General features: G+C 49.7%; 1 protein-coding gene across 7 annotated transcripts in view; it reads left to right on the forward strand.

Annotated features, from left to right (window-relative positions):
• Positions 1 to 19359, forward strand: part of LOC144733531 (dystrophin-like) — a 393684-nt gene that overhangs the window by 109758 nt on the left and 264567 nt on the right. For all 7 annotated transcript variants that reach the window (XM_078615485.1, XM_078615482.1, XM_078615479.1 and 4 more), the window contains 7 exons: positions 2791 to 2995; positions 4646 to 5382; positions 7635 to 7772; positions 10987 to 11148; positions 11875 to 12003; positions 13227 to 13409; positions 18928 to 19083. In XM_078615485.1, the coding sequence (XP_078471611.1) occupies positions 2791 to 2995; positions 4646 to 5382; positions 7635 to 7772; positions 10987 to 11148; positions 11875 to 12003; positions 13227 to 13409; positions 18928 to 19083 (1710 nt within the window). The remainder of the gene's footprint in view (positions 1 to 2790; positions 2996 to 4645; positions 5383 to 7634; positions 7773 to 10986; positions 11149 to 11874; positions 12004 to 13226; positions 13410 to 18927; positions 19084 to 19359) is intronic.

Here is a 19359-nt window from a genome sequence, read left to right on the forward strand (position 1 = left end):
GGTTTGGATGGGTGAGTTGCTAGAGTAGCCTCACTTCTGCACGTTGACCTGTGAGCTGCCCGCTCCCAATCGAAGCGAGTGGAGTGGCCGAGTGGTTTGGATGGGTGAGTTGCTAGAGTAGCCTCACTTCTGCACGTTGACCTGTGAGCTGCCCGCTCCCAATCGAAGCGAGTGGAGTGGCCGAGTGGTTTGGATGGGTGAGTTGCTAGAGTAGCCTCACTTCTGCACGTTGACCTGTGAGCTGCCCGCTCCCAATCGAAGCGAGTGGAGTGGCCGAGTGGTTTGGATGGGTGAGTTGCTAGAGTAGCCTCACTTCTGCACGTTGACCTGTGAGCTGCCCGCTCCCAATCGAAGCGAGTGGAGTGGCCGAGTGGTTTGGATGGGTGAGTTGCTAGAGTAGCCTCACTTCTGCACGTTGACCTGTGAGCTGCCCGCTCCCAATCGAAGCGAGTGGAGTGGCCGAGTGGTTTGGATGGGTGAGTTGCTAGAGTAGCCTCACTTCTGCACGTTGACCTGTGAGCTGCCCGCTCCCAATCGAAGCGAGTGGAGTGGCCGAGTGGTTTGGATGGGTGAGTTGCTAGAGTAGCCTCACTTCTGCACGTTGACCTGTGAGCTGCCCGCTCCCAATCGAAGCGAGTGGAGTGGCCGAGTGGTTTGGATGGGTGAGTTGCTAGAGTAGCCTCACTTCTGCACGTTGACCTGTGAGCTGCCCGCTCCCAATCGAAGCGAGTGGAGTGGCCGAGTGGTTTGGATGGGTGAGTTGCTAGAGTAGCCTCACTTCTGCACGTTGACCTGTGAGCTGCCCGCTCCCAATCGAAGCGAGTGGAGTGGCCGAGTGGTTTGGATGGGTGAGTTGCTAGAGTAGCCTCACTTCTGCACGTTGACCTGTGAGCTGCCCGCTCCCAATCGAAGCGAGTGGAGTGGCCGAGTGGTTTGGATGGGTGAGTTGCTAGAGTAGCCTCACTTCTGCACGTTGACCTGTGAGCTGCCCGCTCCCAATCGAAGCGAGTGGAGTGGCCGAGTGGTTTGGATGGGTGAGTTGCTAGAGTAGCCTCACTTCTGCACGTTGACCTGTGAGCTGCCCGCTCCCAATCGAAGCGAGTGGAGTGGCCGAGTGGTTTGGATGGGTGAGTTGCTAGAGTAGCCTCACTTCTGCACGTTGACCTGTGAGCTGCCCGCTCCCAATCGAAGCGAGTGGAGTGGCCGAGTGGTTTGGATGGGTGAGTTGCTAGAGTAGCCTCACTTCTGCACGTTGACCTGTGAGCTGCCCGCTCCCAATCGAAGCGAGTGGAGTGGCCGAGTGGTTTGGATGGGTGAGTTGCTAGAGTAGCCTCACTTCTGCACGTTGACCTGTGAGCTGCCCGCTCCCAATCGAAGCGAGTGGAGTGGCCGAGTGGTTTGGATGGGTGAGTTGCTAGAGTAGCCTCACTTCTGCACGTTGACCTGAGAGCTGCCCGCTCCCAATCGAAGCGAGTGGAGTGGCCGAGTGGTTTGGATGGGTGAGTTGCTAGAGTAGCCTCACTTCTGCACGTTGACCTGTGAGCTGCCCGCTCCCAATCGAAGCGAGTGGAGTGGCCGAGTGGTTTGGATGGGTGAGTTGCTAGAGTAGCCTCACTTCTGCACGTTGACCTGTGAGCTGCCCGCTCCCAATCGAAGCGAGTGGAGTGGCCGAGTGGTTTGGATGGGTGAGTTGCTAGAGTAGCCTCACTTCTGCACGTTGACCTGTGAGCTGCCCGCTCCCAATCGAAGCGAGTGGAGTGGCCGAGTGGTTTGGATGGGTGAGTTGCTAGAGTAGCCTCACTTCTGCACGTTAACCTGTGAGCTGCCCGCTCCCAATCGAAGCGAGTGGAGTGGCCGAGTGGTTTGGATGGGTGAGTTGCTAGAGTAGCCTCACTTCTGCACGTTGACCTGTGAGCTGCCCGCTCCCAATCGAAGCGAGTGGAGTGGCCGAGTGGTTTGGATGGGTGAGTTGCTAGAGTAGCCTCACTTCTGCACGTTGACTTGTAGGCTGTTGACTTCCGTTCGAAGGCACTTTAGACATATCCAGGCTGACCGATCTTTCTCTGCGCCAGCAGCGAGGTGTTTGGCGACGACCATGCGCGTTGCGATGTCTGTGGTTATTGCGCCGAGCGAGCGTTCGCTGCTACATTTCCCATCGTGCCGCCGTTGGCGATCTTCTAAGCCGCTCTGTTGTGGCTGGAAAAACTATTCCATGATGTCACGTGGCTTACAGCTGCCGTGTGGCCACGTAGCAGATGTCTAGTTTCCTCCACCTGTCGTGATCGTATCTCTTACTGTGTGTGTGTGTGTGTGGTATCTTTGTATGTCTCTCTCTGTATCAACCTGCCTCGCTGTATCTCTGTGTATTTCCATGGCATCGCCCACATAGCAGATGTCTAGTGTCCCACACCTGTTGTGATAGTATCTCTCTCTCTTTTACTCTATCTCAGTTTTTCTCTCTCTCTGTATCTGTGTCTCTCTCTGTGTGTATCTCTGTATGTCTCTCTTTGTATGTCTGTGGCCATGGAGTGGATGTGTAGTGTCCTCAATCCATTACGCTTGTTCCAATTTGCTCGTGACCGCTTTCCTGATGTCCGGTGCGGCTATTCCAGCGATCATGTACAGGCTGTCAATATCTGATTATAGGCATCCGGTAGAGACTGTGTTGTTCTGTATCCAAACGAGCAAAACATACCCCTCACTTTGTTAACAATCGTATCGCTCGTCTACTTTGTAGCGCTCGAGCGATTTGTAGCCGTCTTCGTTATCCGTGTTTTTGGTTTTTTTCAGATGAGTAAAGCCGGTCGCCCAGTGACCTCCGACCCCGAGGCAGCATCCCCAGAAACGGTTGCCGGGAAAATTGAGGCAGCATCGTCGAGGAGCGTTGCCGAGGAGACGGTTGCCACGACAACAGTCCCGCCGCCGCGGACGGTCCAGGACTCGTCGTTCCCGGAGACGGATCGCGAAGAGTGCCGTGGTAGTGCTGGCACCCCGGGTGGGTAGGCGTGGGTGTGTGGGGTCTTTGCTTTTGGTTGAAGTTTTAAAATTCAGTTCAACAATTCGGCTTTCGCAACCAATACCATTCATAATATAGCGGGTTTTTTTGTTGTTAGATCGCACAAATATAAATGTGTCGTTAACCACATCACCACCTGACACAGCCAATTAGAAAGGTTTGTCACCTAAACAAAACATGCCAATTCGTTACTACTTTAGCCCACCAGTGTGTTTGATAGAAAATCAACATTTACAATTTGAGTACGACGTTTCGCTGGTAATTGCATCCAGCTTCTTATGCTTTATAAACTTCTGTTAAAATGTATCCTGTTTTCATGGCATCAGAGCGTGTGTGCTTATGTCAGAGTGCTATCCAGTAGGATGCATTCATTTTCCTTGGGATGTTGTTACTTATATCAAAACCAGGCTCAGGGCTTCATATCAGCTCGATCTGTGTGGGTCAGAGACCCAGATAATAATCCCACATCTGGCACTCCACGTCCAATATACCTCCAAATATAGCCGTGGCAACTACTAGTCGCCTGCCACCTAATTCTGAAAAAAAGAATGTAATACCTAAGTGGACTTAGCCTGGTAGGATGGGGGGGATGGTTTAGTTGTATTTGTATGTGTTTTTGATGATTTGTTTACCTTTATTGTACTTTGCACGACTATAATGTTATTGTCCTGTTTGTTGCAACGGTTTTACCCGCCTGGACATCTGTGAAAAAGAGCTTTACAACTCATCGGATTGCTCCTCCAGTATAAATAAATATTCTCATTATAATTCCAGTCAAACCAGCGACCTAAAAAATATTGGGTGAGAAATTAAACCCCGATCGCAAACCCACTCCTGTAGCCCTCCACAGCGGAAGTGAAAGTTAAAGCGTGTATTAAGCGGCGTTTGCGCTGGTACATGTGCGGGCACGGAGTGTTTCTTTTCTTGTCTGTCGGCGTGCTCCACAAAACACCTCGAGGCGTTGTACTCGCCCCATGTGTGCGCATCGGGGATGTCGATGTGATCCGAACGGCGTATTTATATTGGACGCAGCCCCAGGGCTCCACCGTGTTCCCTTTTTTGTTTAAAAAAAAAAAATTTTACTTGAAAGGTGGCGTTGCGCGTTTCTCCGCTTCGCATTATACATGCCGCGCAGTTTGCGTCGCCACATGCGGGATATGTGTAGGCGTGGTGCATTTGTTGCCTTTCATAATGAAGCTTTATCATACAAATTAGACCCGCAATGAGCCCACATAAACAGACCTACTGTGCCAATCAACTATTTACGTGGATGTATTCTGCCTTGTCGTCAATCCGCTGCTCAATGAGCACCTCCCCCCAAGCCACGTGGGTCACGAGGGTTATTTGACCATACTTCACCATGATGGTCCGTGCGGGTTGGTGAAGGTAGAAAGCGTGTACGCGAGGGCATAGAAGTCCACTACAACAACGGATTCTGCGGTATTTCCCCACTGCTGCCCACCACACAGCAACCTGTTGCGCATTAACTGATATTTACAGGAAACTGAATATAAATGTCAGGTTTTCTGCCAGCATACTTGTTGTTTATCCGCCCCGCTGCTGTGTTGGCCACTCAACTTGTCAAATAAAACGAGTGATCAAGCGGGTCATTACAATTTCCTGTGACAGAGGATGCAGTCTTGGAGAACACTGAGGACGAGGGCGACAGCAAGACCCCACGACAGCCCGAGGGCCCGGAGTCTCTGGTACAGGCCATGGAGGCAAGACGGCAAGAAATGGAGTCCATGCTGCACAATGAAGGGATTCAAGACCCTGAGTCCCTGCTGCAAGCAAAGGAGTCAAGGCCCCATGACCTGGCGTTGTTGCACAAGGCCAAGGAAGAAAGGCCACGGGGCTATGAATCCTTCCTGCAGGCTGCTGAGGAGATGGAAGGCCTCGATTCCCTGGTACAGGCTATGGAGGCAAGGCTACAGGACATGGAGTCCCTGGTGCAGACTGAGAAAATGCTAGGTCTGGGATCGATATTGCACGCCAATGAGGCAAGGCCGCAAGACGTAGGGTCCCAGTTGCAGAATGAAGGCATGCAAGGTCTGGAGTCCCAACTGCAGACAGATGAAGCAAGGCCCAAAAGTCTGGAGTCCTTGATACAGGCTGCTGAGGAGATGCAAGGCCTGGAATTTATACAGCGGGCCAAGAAGTCAAGGCTGCAGGACATGGAGTCCCAGGTGCAGACTGGAGAAATGCAAGGGCCAGAAAAGTTCCTGCTGGAGAAAGAGGAAGCAAGGCCACAGGGCCTGGAGTCGCTGTTGCAGGCCGAGGAGGCTCGGCTCCAACGGCTTGAGGAGGTGCTCGCTCGCACGGACGTCGCCCACGGCGATGCAGAGGAGTTGTCGGAGGAGCTCGATGTACGTACGCATGGATTCTCACACTCGGATATTCACAAATACACGTATCATCTATTTGTTAGCAATGCAGTTGTACGTAGGTATCTTCTTTTACACTATACGTAGCCAACCGTGCTTATCAGAGTTGGTATTTCATTGCGTGTACATGGTGTATAACACAGGCAAACGTAATCCATTCCCACACTTATCATCATTAGCAGATTTGGTATTCACTTGATTCATACGATGCAAGGCTATCACGAAGGCGCTATTTTTCGCAGTCAATTATAGTCTGCAGTCGTTTCACAGTAGGGGTGATATTGATATATTACTTTACCCAATTATGTAATTTGTGAACTGAACGCTTCACAAATCTGTCCATTCAGAAGAAACGAAGTTGGTGGTTTCAGCATTCCTGGTTTACGCATGGTTAAACTTAGTCTATTTCCAAGCTCACCGATCCATGTGCATACGTATCTACCTGTGGATACATCTGCATATGTTGTGATCATGTTACAAGTGTAATATAAAAAAAATAACCAGAAAGTTACGTGTCTTTCACAATTGGCAATGCGTGTATAGGATTATGTTTGGAAATATTTATCAAACGCACACATAGCTAGTGTTGTAAGAGATGTTGCCTGTGTACATAAGTGCATTTTGTAACTGCCATGCATTAAACTGATGTAGTGGTCTAATGTTTGGCACAGTGCAATCCAGAGGTCACCGGGTCAATCTCCTGTCGTGGCAGTCGAAACAATGGACAGTTTTCTTAAATCTACTATTTCACCCAAATACAAAGAGAAAGATCCCCCATATATCCTTAACAGACTGTGGGGGACAAGTGCTGTTAGCGAGCACCTATGATGCCGGAGCGGCGTACGCGGGGGTGGGTGGCAAGCATCACGCCCGGCCACCTTTGTCTCCTGAGTGGCGATGTGTACTACACACCGCACCAGGTACTCATTTGCAGCTGAGTCGACCTAGGGGAGGCCCAGGACCGGTTCAGATAATTGTCACCGGTGTTGGCCGTGAGTGGGAATCGAACTCAGGTCGCCAGGTTCGTAGCCCAGCTGACGGTGCAGTGGTCTAATGCTTGTCACAGAGGTCACCGGGTCAAATCTGCGGGCGTGGCAATTGAAACGATGGACACCTTTCTTAAATTCCCTCCACCCCCGGCTCACTCCACCCAGCTGTATGAACAAGTACATCATGGTTAATGGTTAAGTTAATTGATGGGTTGTGTGGTGGTGGGGTAAAGTATACGTACTCCGACCCCTTCCGAGACATCCTGGCCATTGTGGAAAGAGTAGGGCTTAAAATGCCCTCTGGAGGATCTCTCCAGAGCTCCCCTTAGGTTGAGACCCTTCCACCAGCTGGGTATTCGAGTAAAACATTGCAGGACGATTCTTTACCTTTTTAATACAGTAAACAATTCACGAACAAAAATCGATCCGCCTAATAGTCACGAGAGGTCTGCTCAGAAAATGATCTGTCTAGTATTTTTTCTCCAAAGCAACGTTGAGGGCATTGCAATATCTTATGATTTTGTCGTTATTTTGTTGCGCAGTCAAATTGCGATTTGTGTTCTTGTATCAGCGTCCGTTTGTCCAGTTCAGGTGTCTGGGTGGAAATGCCCGTTTGGGCCAATACGCATTTGACAACATTTACGCACCATCGTCACGTGTTCAACATGTTTCCGGATCTCTACAGGGGCATACAAAAAAAGTGGAATACAACGTGACCGCATGGTTTTCTTAAATTTCCTTTTGTTAGAAATTACCGACCAAACGTTTTTGGCCCAAAATTGGCGAGGCCAATTTGAGAGCCGGTGGGGGGGTTGGGGGGTTGAGGAGCATCTGAGAGGAATGCCCCACCAGAGCGAGAGCTGCCTTGCCCATAAGTCGGAGCCTTGCTTACGGCTCTTCTGCCGAGACTCGCCGAAGATCGGATGCTTCTGCTGTCAATCACGCTGACATTAAACGCGCTGCCCTCCTGAGCGAGGCGCAGGAGTAGCGAGCATTATTTGCCGAGCGTTCATCTCCTGCTCCGAAAATTTGACGTCCGTCTTATCGCATCGAGTGCCATTTCTTGACATTTTGTCGTCACCATGGCTACAGCGCTCTGTGTCTAAATCACCTGGCATGAGTTGCATTCCCTTCCCTATCTTTCTCTTTCGCTCATCCCTCCCCCACCTCTGTCCACTGGCCATCTATCCTGCCTTTATCTATTTACCGATGAAACATTTTTATCGTTTTTTATTTATTTTGAAGGCTCTTGAGACGGCGATGCATCGGCCCGATGAGAACGGAGCGCGGGTTCATGACCTCACGAGCAACGGAACTCTGGACTCGAGCAACAGAGAGAAGTTCTCTGCCGTTATTGCGCAATGGGAGACGCTTTACGCTAAGGTGCTGTAATACATCCCGGCACATTCATCCAAGTACAAATTTATACGTAGATATGTTTACGGCATTTTCTGTGAATTAGAAGATGCTCCCCAAAACGTGTGCCCCTTAATACAAGGGGATAATGTGTGACTTGTAATCCGGACATTCCGCAAGCAGCCCCTTTGTCAATCAACAGCTTGATGAAGCCCCCCTCCCCCCCCACGCTTTGTCAGTGATGGGCTTAATTTGGGCATACTTCACCACACTGGTCAGTGCCATTTGGCGAATGTGGTGGAAGACAATTACTGGTTCAGATACCACTGGCCACTGTTGATAGTCGTGACCAGGAATTGAACTGGGTTGTCTGATTTATAGTGTAAGTGCCCTGACCAATCTGCGACTATTTCACCCAAATACAGAGACACAGATCCCCCATAGAGCCTTAACAGACATTTGGGGCAAGTGCTGTTAGCGAGTAGCACCTATGAAGGCCGGCACGGCACTGGACAGGGTGGGATGGCCTGCAACACCCCCGGCCGCCCTTGTCTACTGGGTGGCGATGTTCACACATCGCACCAGGTACTTATTTCAGGCTGAGTCGACCTAGGGGAGTCCCAGGATCAGTTCAGATAATCATCACCGGTGTTGGCCGTGAGCGAGAATCGAAATCTCAGGTCGCCGGGTTCGCATCGCAGCGCGCTAACCGCTGCATTACCACTCCCCCACGAAACGCACACACACACACACGTCCACAAACGCATACACGCACACATACGTACGCGCTATGGCCATGTGCTGGCCTTTGCGGGTCTATGCACATTTCTTTGGCCGGCTGCTTGGTGTTATTGAGTCGCCAGCGCGATCGTCTTTAGAGAATGTTATTGCAAAGTGTGCCACGCCTGCCGGTGTGAGTGAGTGCTTGTACGAAGAAGAATTAATTAGAAAAGAAACCGTCATTGCCGCTGCAATGGAGGTCGTACTGAGATTGTAAACGTTGTGGCTTTGCTCTCCAACACATCCGATGTGCTACACTCATAACGAATTGGCGTGTTCTGTTAACGTGACAAACCTTACTAATCGGCTGTGCCGAGTGGTAGAGGGTTTAACGACACATTTACATATTTACACGATCTAACCCAAAAAACCTGTATTATGAACCTCCATTGCGTTTCTCACAAAGTTTGCCGTTGTTTGAAAATCAAAGCCATGTCCCGAGTGCCTCAATTTTGCTTTATTATTTACCCCGCTTTGAAGAAAATCCACTTTCTGTCTCTCGGTGTAATTCAAAGCCAGCACTTGACTGCTCCATGCTGTTTTGGCCACTTTTCCACCTTTATCTCATACTTATTTGCGATTGTCGACATTTCTGATCTGTACGCCGCAGCGGGGGCGAGACTATGCATTGATTTTAAACGTTTCTTCCGTAGATACATTGATACGTTGCTTTTCATTCCCTTGCGTTTTAAAAAAGTTGTCCAACCTGCTTCTCATTCCATTTCTTGGTTTAATAATTTTGGGATCTCCGGACCGACTTCAAATAACTGCCCTAGATGTTCATGCAGGGATGTGTTGAATCTCTCGGACAGATATCTTCAAACACTTAGCAAACATGTTACACGTGGATTTTGCTTTGCTCGTTATTGATCTTGAGCCCCAGGTTGCAACGTTCTTTTTAAAAATGTAAGTTCCTATTTCTAAAGTTGCTTCCTATACTTTCCCCACTGGCTGTTATGACTGTCATCGTCAATTGTACACGTTACACACATGACATTGAATGTTCATAACCAAAATAACGAAGTGGGCTTAGGCAGGGCACTTTGGCAAGAAAAAGACATCCGAATCGACCTAGAGGATGCCCACGACCAGTTCAGATAATAATCATTGCTGGTGTTGGCCATGAGCGGAAATTGAAATGATTGCCGCGTTCGTAGCACAGTCTGCCAACTGCTACATTACCGCTCCCACATACGTACATACACGGGCGGACATTTTTTCTCCAAGGTCTTCATTTCACTGGATTTAATTTGTTTCGAATGACTTTATCAAATAGATCACATTCACCATTCCAAAATGGATGGATAGATGGCTCATGTTCCAATTGTGAATGTGATTTATTATGGGTGGGCAGTCCTCTATAATTTATTTCTTGGCATATTGAGACCTATTTCACATGTTTAATGCACACCGCACTTTGTCAGTCCGCTGCCGAATAAAGGAAGGAGAGGTCCTAAATTGTTTCAGATTCCACTTACCGCTGATGGTAGCCGCGACTGGGAATCGAACTCTGGCCATCACGTTCACAGCGCTTGGACCACTCCACCCAGCCCTCCACCCGATCTTTGACAGATCTCGGAGCTAAGCAGCTTTGAGCCTGAATAGTGCTTGGATGGGAGACCACCATAAACACAACAGGGTGTCGGAGGCTGCCTGCAGGACTACATTGTCGGCAGAGGACAATGCAGCAAAAGCCATTGTTGTACTGTGCTATGCTCCAATGTGCATACTCCCTTCCCCAACCTGCACCGATCAGCATAGAAAAGATCGGTCAAACAACCCCCAAAACCTGCACAGCATGGGGAAACTCATCCAGCAGTGGATTGACAAGCGGGGACTGTGCATGTGCATACGAACAACACATAAATGACGACACTTCTACGTAGAATTTCTGTAACGTATCGCTGTATAGCTCTCGGGTTGTAACGTGTGACCCTTGGCCCCAACGTCCGACGTTTCATGGCACATGCTGGAACCTTCGGGAACTGAATTGCCGCAGCTAATTTCTTTGATTGAGTTACCGAAAAAGCTCCCTTTATATTGCGCGAAACGTTGGATGTCGTGCCGAAAAAACACATTGGGGAGCTAAGAGTTGAGGACAACGATGACGACTAAGATGAAGGTGCAGCGACGATCCTCATTAACCATAAACTATCAATCTATTTTTATTATTATTTTTATTATTTTTTAAAAAGCAACCTGGCTATTACAAATTATAGCTCAACGAAGTGGCTTTATCGCGTGGAAATGTTATTTTAGTGAAATTTTCGAAACGCACGTTGCTTCTAAATGTCGGGGGGGGGGGGGGTGACCAGAGGACCTGGAGAAAAATCCACACGACCACGGGGAGAACATGCAAACTCCAAATACACAACAGGTATCGGGGGTTGGGATCAAAGCCACAAACCTCAAATATACCAGGCGAGGGAGATAACATCTCGCCACCGTGGCGCCCACACAGGCGACTCAGAGGCGGCAGGACCTGGAGCGTCGCGTCGCAGAGGGCCAGGAGCGGGAGCGTGCCCTCCGCCTCGTGCAGGAGAGGGCGGCCGCACTGAGCCGCCGTCTAGCAGCCCTCCTGGCCAACGGAGCGGATGGCCTCGCGCTGCCCCGGGAGGCACAGGTGAGAGGCGGAGCGTGGGGGGGCACTGCCTGGGGTGGCGCTCGACTTTGCCCTGAGCGTCGTCAAATCGTCGGCGCGTTCGGTATTCGCGCCGTTTGTTGTAGAGCGAGCAAACCTATTTATGTATGTTGTATGTATGTTGAACTTCTTTTGCACCGTACTTTGCCAACCGTGCTAATCGGAAGCGCTGGGGCGGGGGGGGGGGGCAGGAGGACAACAAACTAAGCACAAAACTCAATCCTAAAAAAATTCGTTTTTTAAATTAGATTTTAAAAGTGCATCACTCCGATGGCTTCTTCATGCTCCGGTGGCTTCCCGATGGAAGGCACCGTGTGTGGCACAGGCAAGGTATAGTCTGCAGTGATTCAGCAGGAACGGGGGTGGGGTTCACTTCAGGGCCCTAACCTCGTTGGGTAAGTTGAAAATAAATGTTCTAAGTTTGGCAAATGTTGAACCGTGACGCCAGCACGCATGGCCTCGCTTTTTTGATTTCACGTCACGGGATCGTTTACGCCTTGCTGCGGAGCAGACAGCAGCGCACACTTTCTGTAACTAATCCACCCCGCGGTATTCACCTCGGCGGCCACCTTGTAAACGCGCGGCACGCACAAACACCCACCACCGACGCACCATCGCCACCCAGCCGGAATGATCCGTGGCGCTCGCGGCGGACCATATCGACGCGGGGATTAAAGTGGCGGCGTGTGCAACGGCTCGCGGCTCCAGTCAATCAGGCAGCAGCTGGCGGAAGCGACGGAAGCTCTGGGGACGGCCGAGCGGTCGTACGCCGATGCCGGGCTCGTGGGCGACGGAGTCGGGGCGGCCCGGGCCAAGTCTCGCGTCGAGCTCACCAGGGTGAGTTGGAATACCGCCGAGCGATTTAATCTCGTCGCTACTGCTGCTGCCGCAGCGTAGGCGGTGGGGGGCAGGCGCGTGGGAGATGAAGATTGCGGTCGTGCCGTTGCGCTGTCCTTCTCCCCGCGCGTGTCGCCACTTGGCGCCGGGGGCAAGGGAGGAGCGGTGGGATTTTTTTGGCGCGGCTGAGGTTGTTTAATTTAACGGGAGCTGGCGGTGTTGGCGATGGCCAAAGTGTTTTTGGTGAGAGTAGAGTGCGTTTTTGCGTACTTTAAAGTTTTTCTGTGGCTTTTGTGAATTATGCTCGTGAGAATATAATCATTAAAGCCAAAAGGCGATGCCATATAATACCTTGGCTCATGGGTTTTTTAGATTAGTTTCTTCCCAGTATAATTTTACTTAGTCAGTCAAACTTCGGTCTTTTCCAGTCAAGAGTTTAACTGGAAAGTTCTTCTGCCAATAGATAACAAAAAGTATTAATTTTGATGGTCAAACACAAATTAAGTTGTAATTATTGTTGAGAAATATTTATTATATCCTCAGAGGCAAAATGTATGGGTTGAGCATATTTTTATTTGGGAGGGCTTGGTGAAGGAAGCTTTAGAAGGAAAGATGCTGAGGATAAGGCCAAGAAAACGATTGATGATAATAGGACGAATGGCTAAATGGAGCAATTCAGAGATGGAAAAAGATCCTCCATTAAGCAGAATGTAAGAGGAGAGGACTTACTACAAGGAAAGGGCTGTTGTCTGAAACGTCACCTATAATATATAATTTATTTATACTGGAGAAATTCGATGAGCTTAATTGAAGCTCTTTTTCACAGATGTCCAGTTGGAGTGGGTCAAAACGTCACAACAATACTAAAATACAATATATGAGTGCACAGTCTATATAAAGTAAGCAAGTCACTTAATATGTATAATTTAAGCATCATCTGGTCGAACACCATATGAGACTAGGCTCTAAAGAAAGCTGTCTTTGGTGTGGACCAATCAGTTTCAAAGACAATGCATAAATTATCAGAGTATTGTTTTTTGCTTGCATTTGACTGCAAGTATTGTGGTTAATGTAAGCATGATTCCTTGCAAAAGGTGTCAGTTTTGTTGCCAGAAAAAAGGGGAAAAACCCCTATTAGTAGAAAAAACATATTCATATAATGTTCTGACCCCGTGCGTGTGTTGTGCCTTCGGTGTCTCGCTGCTGCCACTGCTGCTTCGCAGACAATGCTGGAGGAGGCGCGCACGAAGCTGCTGCGGTTCGGATGTCCAGTGGCGGTGGCATTCGAGGCAAGAGTGTCCTCGTGTAGCTCGGGGCTGGAGTCTGTCGCCGAAGACATGAAGAGCCAGCGCTGGGCGTCAAGCGCCGAGCCCGATGCCATCATCAAGCAGCTCGAGCAGTGTCTGGTGAGATCGGTGGATTTCCTCCCACCCCGAATATTGGAGCGACCGTCTTTGTTCCATGACGAGCCAAAAATCCGATTGGTTCCCGGGGCGGGTTGCGGCGATGATTTTGTTCAAGCGTCTATATTGCTTGCGGGCGGTGATTTTCCCCAGGTGGAAATGTGAGGCATTCGGCTTTATGAAGAAGAGTGCCTCCTAGTTCCCGAGGAGATTGGGATGACCTCCCTAACATCCACACGGGGAGGCATGTAGTTGCTTTTGTGATGTTGTATTTGTCGCCATTGCGATTCGAGGCCACGGCTCGCTTACTTTATTCCAAGTCATGCGAGTAAATCTTTCAGGCTTGAAAATCGAATTCGTGAAAAATAAAAGTAAAAATCTCCCGTTGAGTCTTATCGACTGTTGGGGGGGTGGGGGAAGTGCCTTGATCGTACTCTTATTACGGCTGCCGGGTACGCTGCACACAGCGATGTATGTACATTCAACTTCTCGCTGAACGTAGCTCACCATAGGAGCCGCTCGACTAGGTAAGCCCCACGGCCGTAGCGAGCGAGGTTTAGGGCGGCAAGATGAACTATGAACTTGCACGCCTTGCGCCTCGGAGAGGATTGTTGAAAGTCCCGTGACGTTATTTGAATAGTGGACCGTGCGTGCATGTGTAATGTAGTAACTCGGCGGGAGACGACTTCACGGGTAACACACTCTTTATTTTATCAAACTCGTTCACAGGTGACTAACACCTACTTTGTATCTCGGGTGACAAACACCCACTTAGTATCTCGGGTGACAAACACCCACTTAGTATCTCGGGTGACAAACACCCACTTAGCTACTTGGCGACTAACGCCCACTGAGCTACTCGGATGACCAACATCCACTTAGTATCTCGGGTGACAAACACCCACTTAGCTACTCGGCGACTAACGCCACTGAGCTACTCGGATGACCAACATCCACTTAGCTACTCGGCGACTAACGCCACTGAGCTACTCGGATGACCAACATCCACTTAGCTACTCGGCGACTAACGCCACTGAGCTACTCGGGACACTCCCTGCCCGGGGTATCCGTCTCGACTGTGGGTCCCCAGCCCGACCCACGGGGGCGTCGGACCCCGGGTCCCACAGCCTCGCCTCCGAGCCACACAGGGCCCCGGTCCCCACAAGGACGGCGGGACTAGGGGTCTCGTGGCACTAGGTCTTCAGCTCCGTCTTCGGGTCTTCAACTGGGTAACTCTCCCCGAGTGCTCTCGCGCGTCCCCCTTTATACCCCACCTGCGGACGTCGCTGCGAGCACCCACTTATTCGACCAATCGCCGGGCGCTGGCTACGATCCTCTTTTCCCACATCTCATCGTGCCTCACCACTCACGCCGCGCCGCCCCGTCATCTGTCACTCCCGGCGCGCGCGTCCACACCACGCCCACAACGCGTGCCCAACCCCGCACCCCGCGCCGCCCCGTGATCCATCACTGTCACAGTCGGCGCACGTCAATACCACCACTACACATGCATGCGTGTGTGCGTCACAAAGCACCCTGGTGGCGTCACCGCCACTTAGTGGCGAATGGCGGTTGTTGTTGTTGTTGTGTGCGACCTTGCCGTCACGGTCCCAATTTGTCAAAGTTGCCAAAGTTAACACGGTTCCCTGCTAATTGCTTAATTCGGGCGAAACCATATAGCAACATCACCCCCTATTGGCAGACAATACCGGTCTGTCAAGCGCAGCGCCCCCATGTTAGCCTTGCCCGTATAGGAAGAGCGCGTATAGCAGACGACTATTATTATTATTATTATCTTGTATTATCGATGACATAGTAATAATACTACGACTGCACGTGGTGTGTGGGATGTGGAAGAGCTCCGGGGATGAGATGAAGCCGGTGTGCCGAGTGGAGGCCCGAGCTGCGTGGGAGATTCCCTTTCTCTGCCCTCACCCGTGTTTTAAAATTTTCTGATTTTAGAAATTTCGTTTCACACATTTGCAGGCAACTCCGTTCCATCCACCGCCCCCCTCCACCGCAGGATAGGTGCGAGCCGACGCGTGATGTTCAGTTGACACTTTTCGTTTGTACTTATTATGATTTTGTTTCCATTTAAATGAAAGTCACGCCCTTTTATCAATCGACTGCTGCATGGAGGCCTCCCCCATGCTGTGTAGGGTCATGCAGGTTGCGTGACCCCATACTTCAGCACTCTGCTCCGCGCGGGTTAGTGAATGGGTGCCAGGATCCCTTCGGATATCAAGGATGATCGCTGTTGTCAGGAATTATCATCTTCTAACCATCATCACCACTTAATATTGATACTGCGCCTCCCATATGATACATCCCAGGGGGGAAACCCCCCCTCTCTCACCCCGCATAAGTTGAACACAGGACCGGCCACAAAGTGAACATTATTCTGCCAGTATGGGGGTGATATTACCCTGTTATTCCCCGACAGATTAATTTGTGATGAGCACCGTTGCTTACGTACGGTGCGAAAGTTCTACACACATACATACATGCATACGTGCGTGCGTGCGTGCGTGTGTGCGTCCATGTGGAATCTGCCAAAACTTGATTCGAACCCGGGCCACTGGGTTCACAGTGCAATGCTCGCACCACCGCACCGCCACCCCATTCGAATGTTTTAATAATGTTGTAAATTGCCGACACGCCCCTTACTTGGACAATCGGTGAAGAAGAGCTTGATAAGTTCATCGGACTCCGCCAGCAGTCTGAATAAAAATTCTGATTCTGAGGAAGTGTCCTTTTGCCTCGTGCCATTAGTTCATATCGTCGTATGTGGCAAGACGAGCAACGGTGCACGTGGTTATGTTTTTACGTACGTGCGATACTCTTTGCGTGCAGCGCTAAGCCAGCAATGATTAAATTAAAACCTGAGGATTACGAACGGGTCCACGTTCAAGCTTGAATAGAGACACACGGAACTCTGGCATCGCATTGATGCCAGCGATTCTGCACGCTTGCACGTTCTGTCCTCGTCGTATTTTTCAATTAAAATATTGACCCGCAAACGGAATGTTATCAGCTGTGTAAAACGTAGCCCACGTTAAGCTTAAGCTGGAGCGGATCAATGCCCGTACCAGCAGGAAGCCCTTGCCACTACAGTATCCTTTAAATGTTAAGTTGATCTCGATCAGGAAACGTGCACGGAGGGTGAGATTGGCTTGTTTAAGTTTTACCTTTTTACTGAAATGTAAATTGCTCACTGCGATTGAACGTGAAACGTAAAGGTGCAGTCCCTGCAATGGCTCCCTCGCGTCACCTGCTTCTCGGAAGGACCTTCAATCGACTTGCCCTTCGTGTCACCAAATCATTGGCGCGTTCGGTATTCATGCCGTTGTTATAGAGCAAGGCTGTCGTGATGTATGTTGAATTTCTTACGCACCGTACGTAGCCAACTGTTGTAATATCGCAGGTGTGGAGGAAAGACAACAAACCGAACACAAAAAGTAGTTCTAAATTAGTTTTTTTATCTACATTTTAAAAGTGCATGGCTCTAGTGGCTTCCTAATATTGGACGGAAGAGCGTTCCAGACGGCCGCAGAAGCGCACCTGAAAGCGCGCGATACAGTGAGCGTCTTTGTTCCATGGCGACGTAATATCCCATTAATTCCCGAGGGCGGGTTTGCGATGTTTTTGTTGACGCATCTATCACTTGCGGTAGGTGATTCTCCCCAGGCGCACGTGGAAATGTTGTAAGGCTTTTTGCTTTATGAAGAGTGCCTCCTCGTTCCCGCGGAGATTGGGATGACCTCCCTAACATCCACACGGAGGCATGTAGTTGCTTTTGTGATGATGTATTTGTCGCCATTGTCCACGGGGCTGGGCTTTAAACAAAAAACTAAAGAAAATCCTTGCGATTTGAGGTCACGGCTCACTTACTCCGAGTCGTGCAAGTAAATCTTCAGGCTTGAAAATCGAAGGTGTAAAATATAAAAGCAAAATTCTCCTCTTGAGTCTTATAGACTGTTGGGGGGGAGGAAGTGCCTTAAGCGAGCGCCTGTTAAGGGCGGCACGGTGCGCACAGCGATGCGTGTATGTACGATGAACTTCCTTCGCACCGCGCGTAGTCAACCATGCTCATCGGAGGTGATGTTGTGTGGTAGCACCATGCCCGTTCGCCTTTTATATACGCATAATAGATAAGGAGGGAATGCGGCGCCTTCATATAAGCTGTCGCTCCACGTGAAAGAAAACCGAAGTATTTAGTTTCCCAACCCCATTCGGTTCCCGCCGCCCACAGGGAGTAAATGATTTCAGCAGAATTCATTCAATACAAGCAAACTCTGGGCCGTCTTCGACACACAGTGTCTCATCGGCAGAGTTTGAATCAATGCTGTCGAACTGCCAGATTTTAAAAGCAACGATCCTCTCATCTTTCGATTTAAAGCTTTCGTGACTGCAGGGATTCATCTTCTTGGTTCTTTCGGTAAAGTCACGTAGAATGGAAATAATAAAATAATAAAATAATACTTCACGACGTTTCGGCCACAACGCAAGCAGCCGTCCTCAGGTGGAGAGCAGGTCTGTCGAGAAGACAGAGTCTCTCCACCTGAGGACGGCTGCTTGAGTTGTGGCCGAAACGTCGTGAGAATTATTTTATTATGTTTTATTTTTATTATTTTATTATTTCCATTTTACGTGACTTTACCGAAAGAACCAATAAAACGATCCTCTCTTTGAGATATGGGTCCTCGTTCTCCGCACCTTTTACGTAATAATTTTATATACCCAGTGCTGTTTGCACAATGCACCAAGTACTGGCTTCAGGCTGAGTCAACTAAGGGGAGGCCCAGGACCGGTTCAGACACCAGCTCCCGCTGACGTTCGTCACAGCTGGGAATCTAACTCTGGTCTCTGGGTTCACGAGAGTGGTGAACACACCACCATGCATACAAAGACGAAGATTCCTCATTTTTAGCTTCATAAGCTGTTGGCACAAGTGCTGTTAGTGAGCGCCCAATGAAGGCAAGGCAGGGTACAAGGGAAGTGATGTGGTCAGCACCGCACTTTGTCTCGCCAGTGGTGATGTTTACTCTGTTCACTGGGTATTCATTGAAGGCTGAGGCGACCTAGGAGAATCCCAAGACAGAATTATACGCCACTTGTTACCGATGTTAGCCGCGGCCATAGTTCTAAAGCACGTCCCCAAGTTTTGGAACATGAGTGCTGCTAACCACTACATTACTACTTCCCAAAAAAACTAGTGAAAACCTCATTATTCATGTAGCATGTGCCTAAAGTTTCAACAACACATGATGGTGTTCAATGTGTCTATTAAAGGATCCTCGGCCTTAAGCGTTATGCACAATCAGGGACATTTTTGGACACGCCAATGCGCATTTTGTGTGCTGTTGAAACTTAAAAAAAATTCGGGCCCAGTTCAAAATTTTCTGCTGTGATGGCTTATTAAATTTTTACGGAATTGAAGCATGTGCAAAATCAAATCGGCTAATTAACTCGGGAAATTAAATCCCGTCTACTTTGTGTTTGTTTCTCTGCCTTTGTCCAGCTGCTGTACCGGCGACTCAGCGAGGCAAAGCCTGAGGTGGAGGCCGTGATCAAGCTAGGCCGGCAGATCGTTCAGAAGCAGCAAACGGACAACCCGCGTGACCTCGACCAGAGGCTCACGTCTCTCAAGCTGCTCTACAACGACCTGGGAGCCGAGGTTTGTGATCTCACGCCAAGAGATGGAGGGGCGGGTGGCGGGGTTCGCAAGGCATGCTGGGTAGTTCCATGGCAACTTGCTGTGCAAAGGGTTACGCGAGGCGTGTAAATATTTACTCTCAGCCCCTCCACAAATGAGTGAATCATCACGACTCGAAGAAACAAAAACTGATTCAAGAACATATTATTTGTCTTATTTTTACAGCCTCACTTGTGTTGTCTTGTTTGTTTTGCCGCCTGCTGTCGCAATCGCTCCTTTTGTTGGAATGCAGCATGC

This window comes from Lampetra planeri, chromosome 47 (assembly GCF_965212315.1).
Source record: "Lampetra planeri chromosome 47, kcLamPlan1.2.h2, whole genome shotgun sequence".
Taxonomy (NCBI): Eukaryota; Metazoa; Chordata; class Hyperoartia; order Petromyzontiformes; family Petromyzontidae; genus Lampetra; species Lampetra planeri.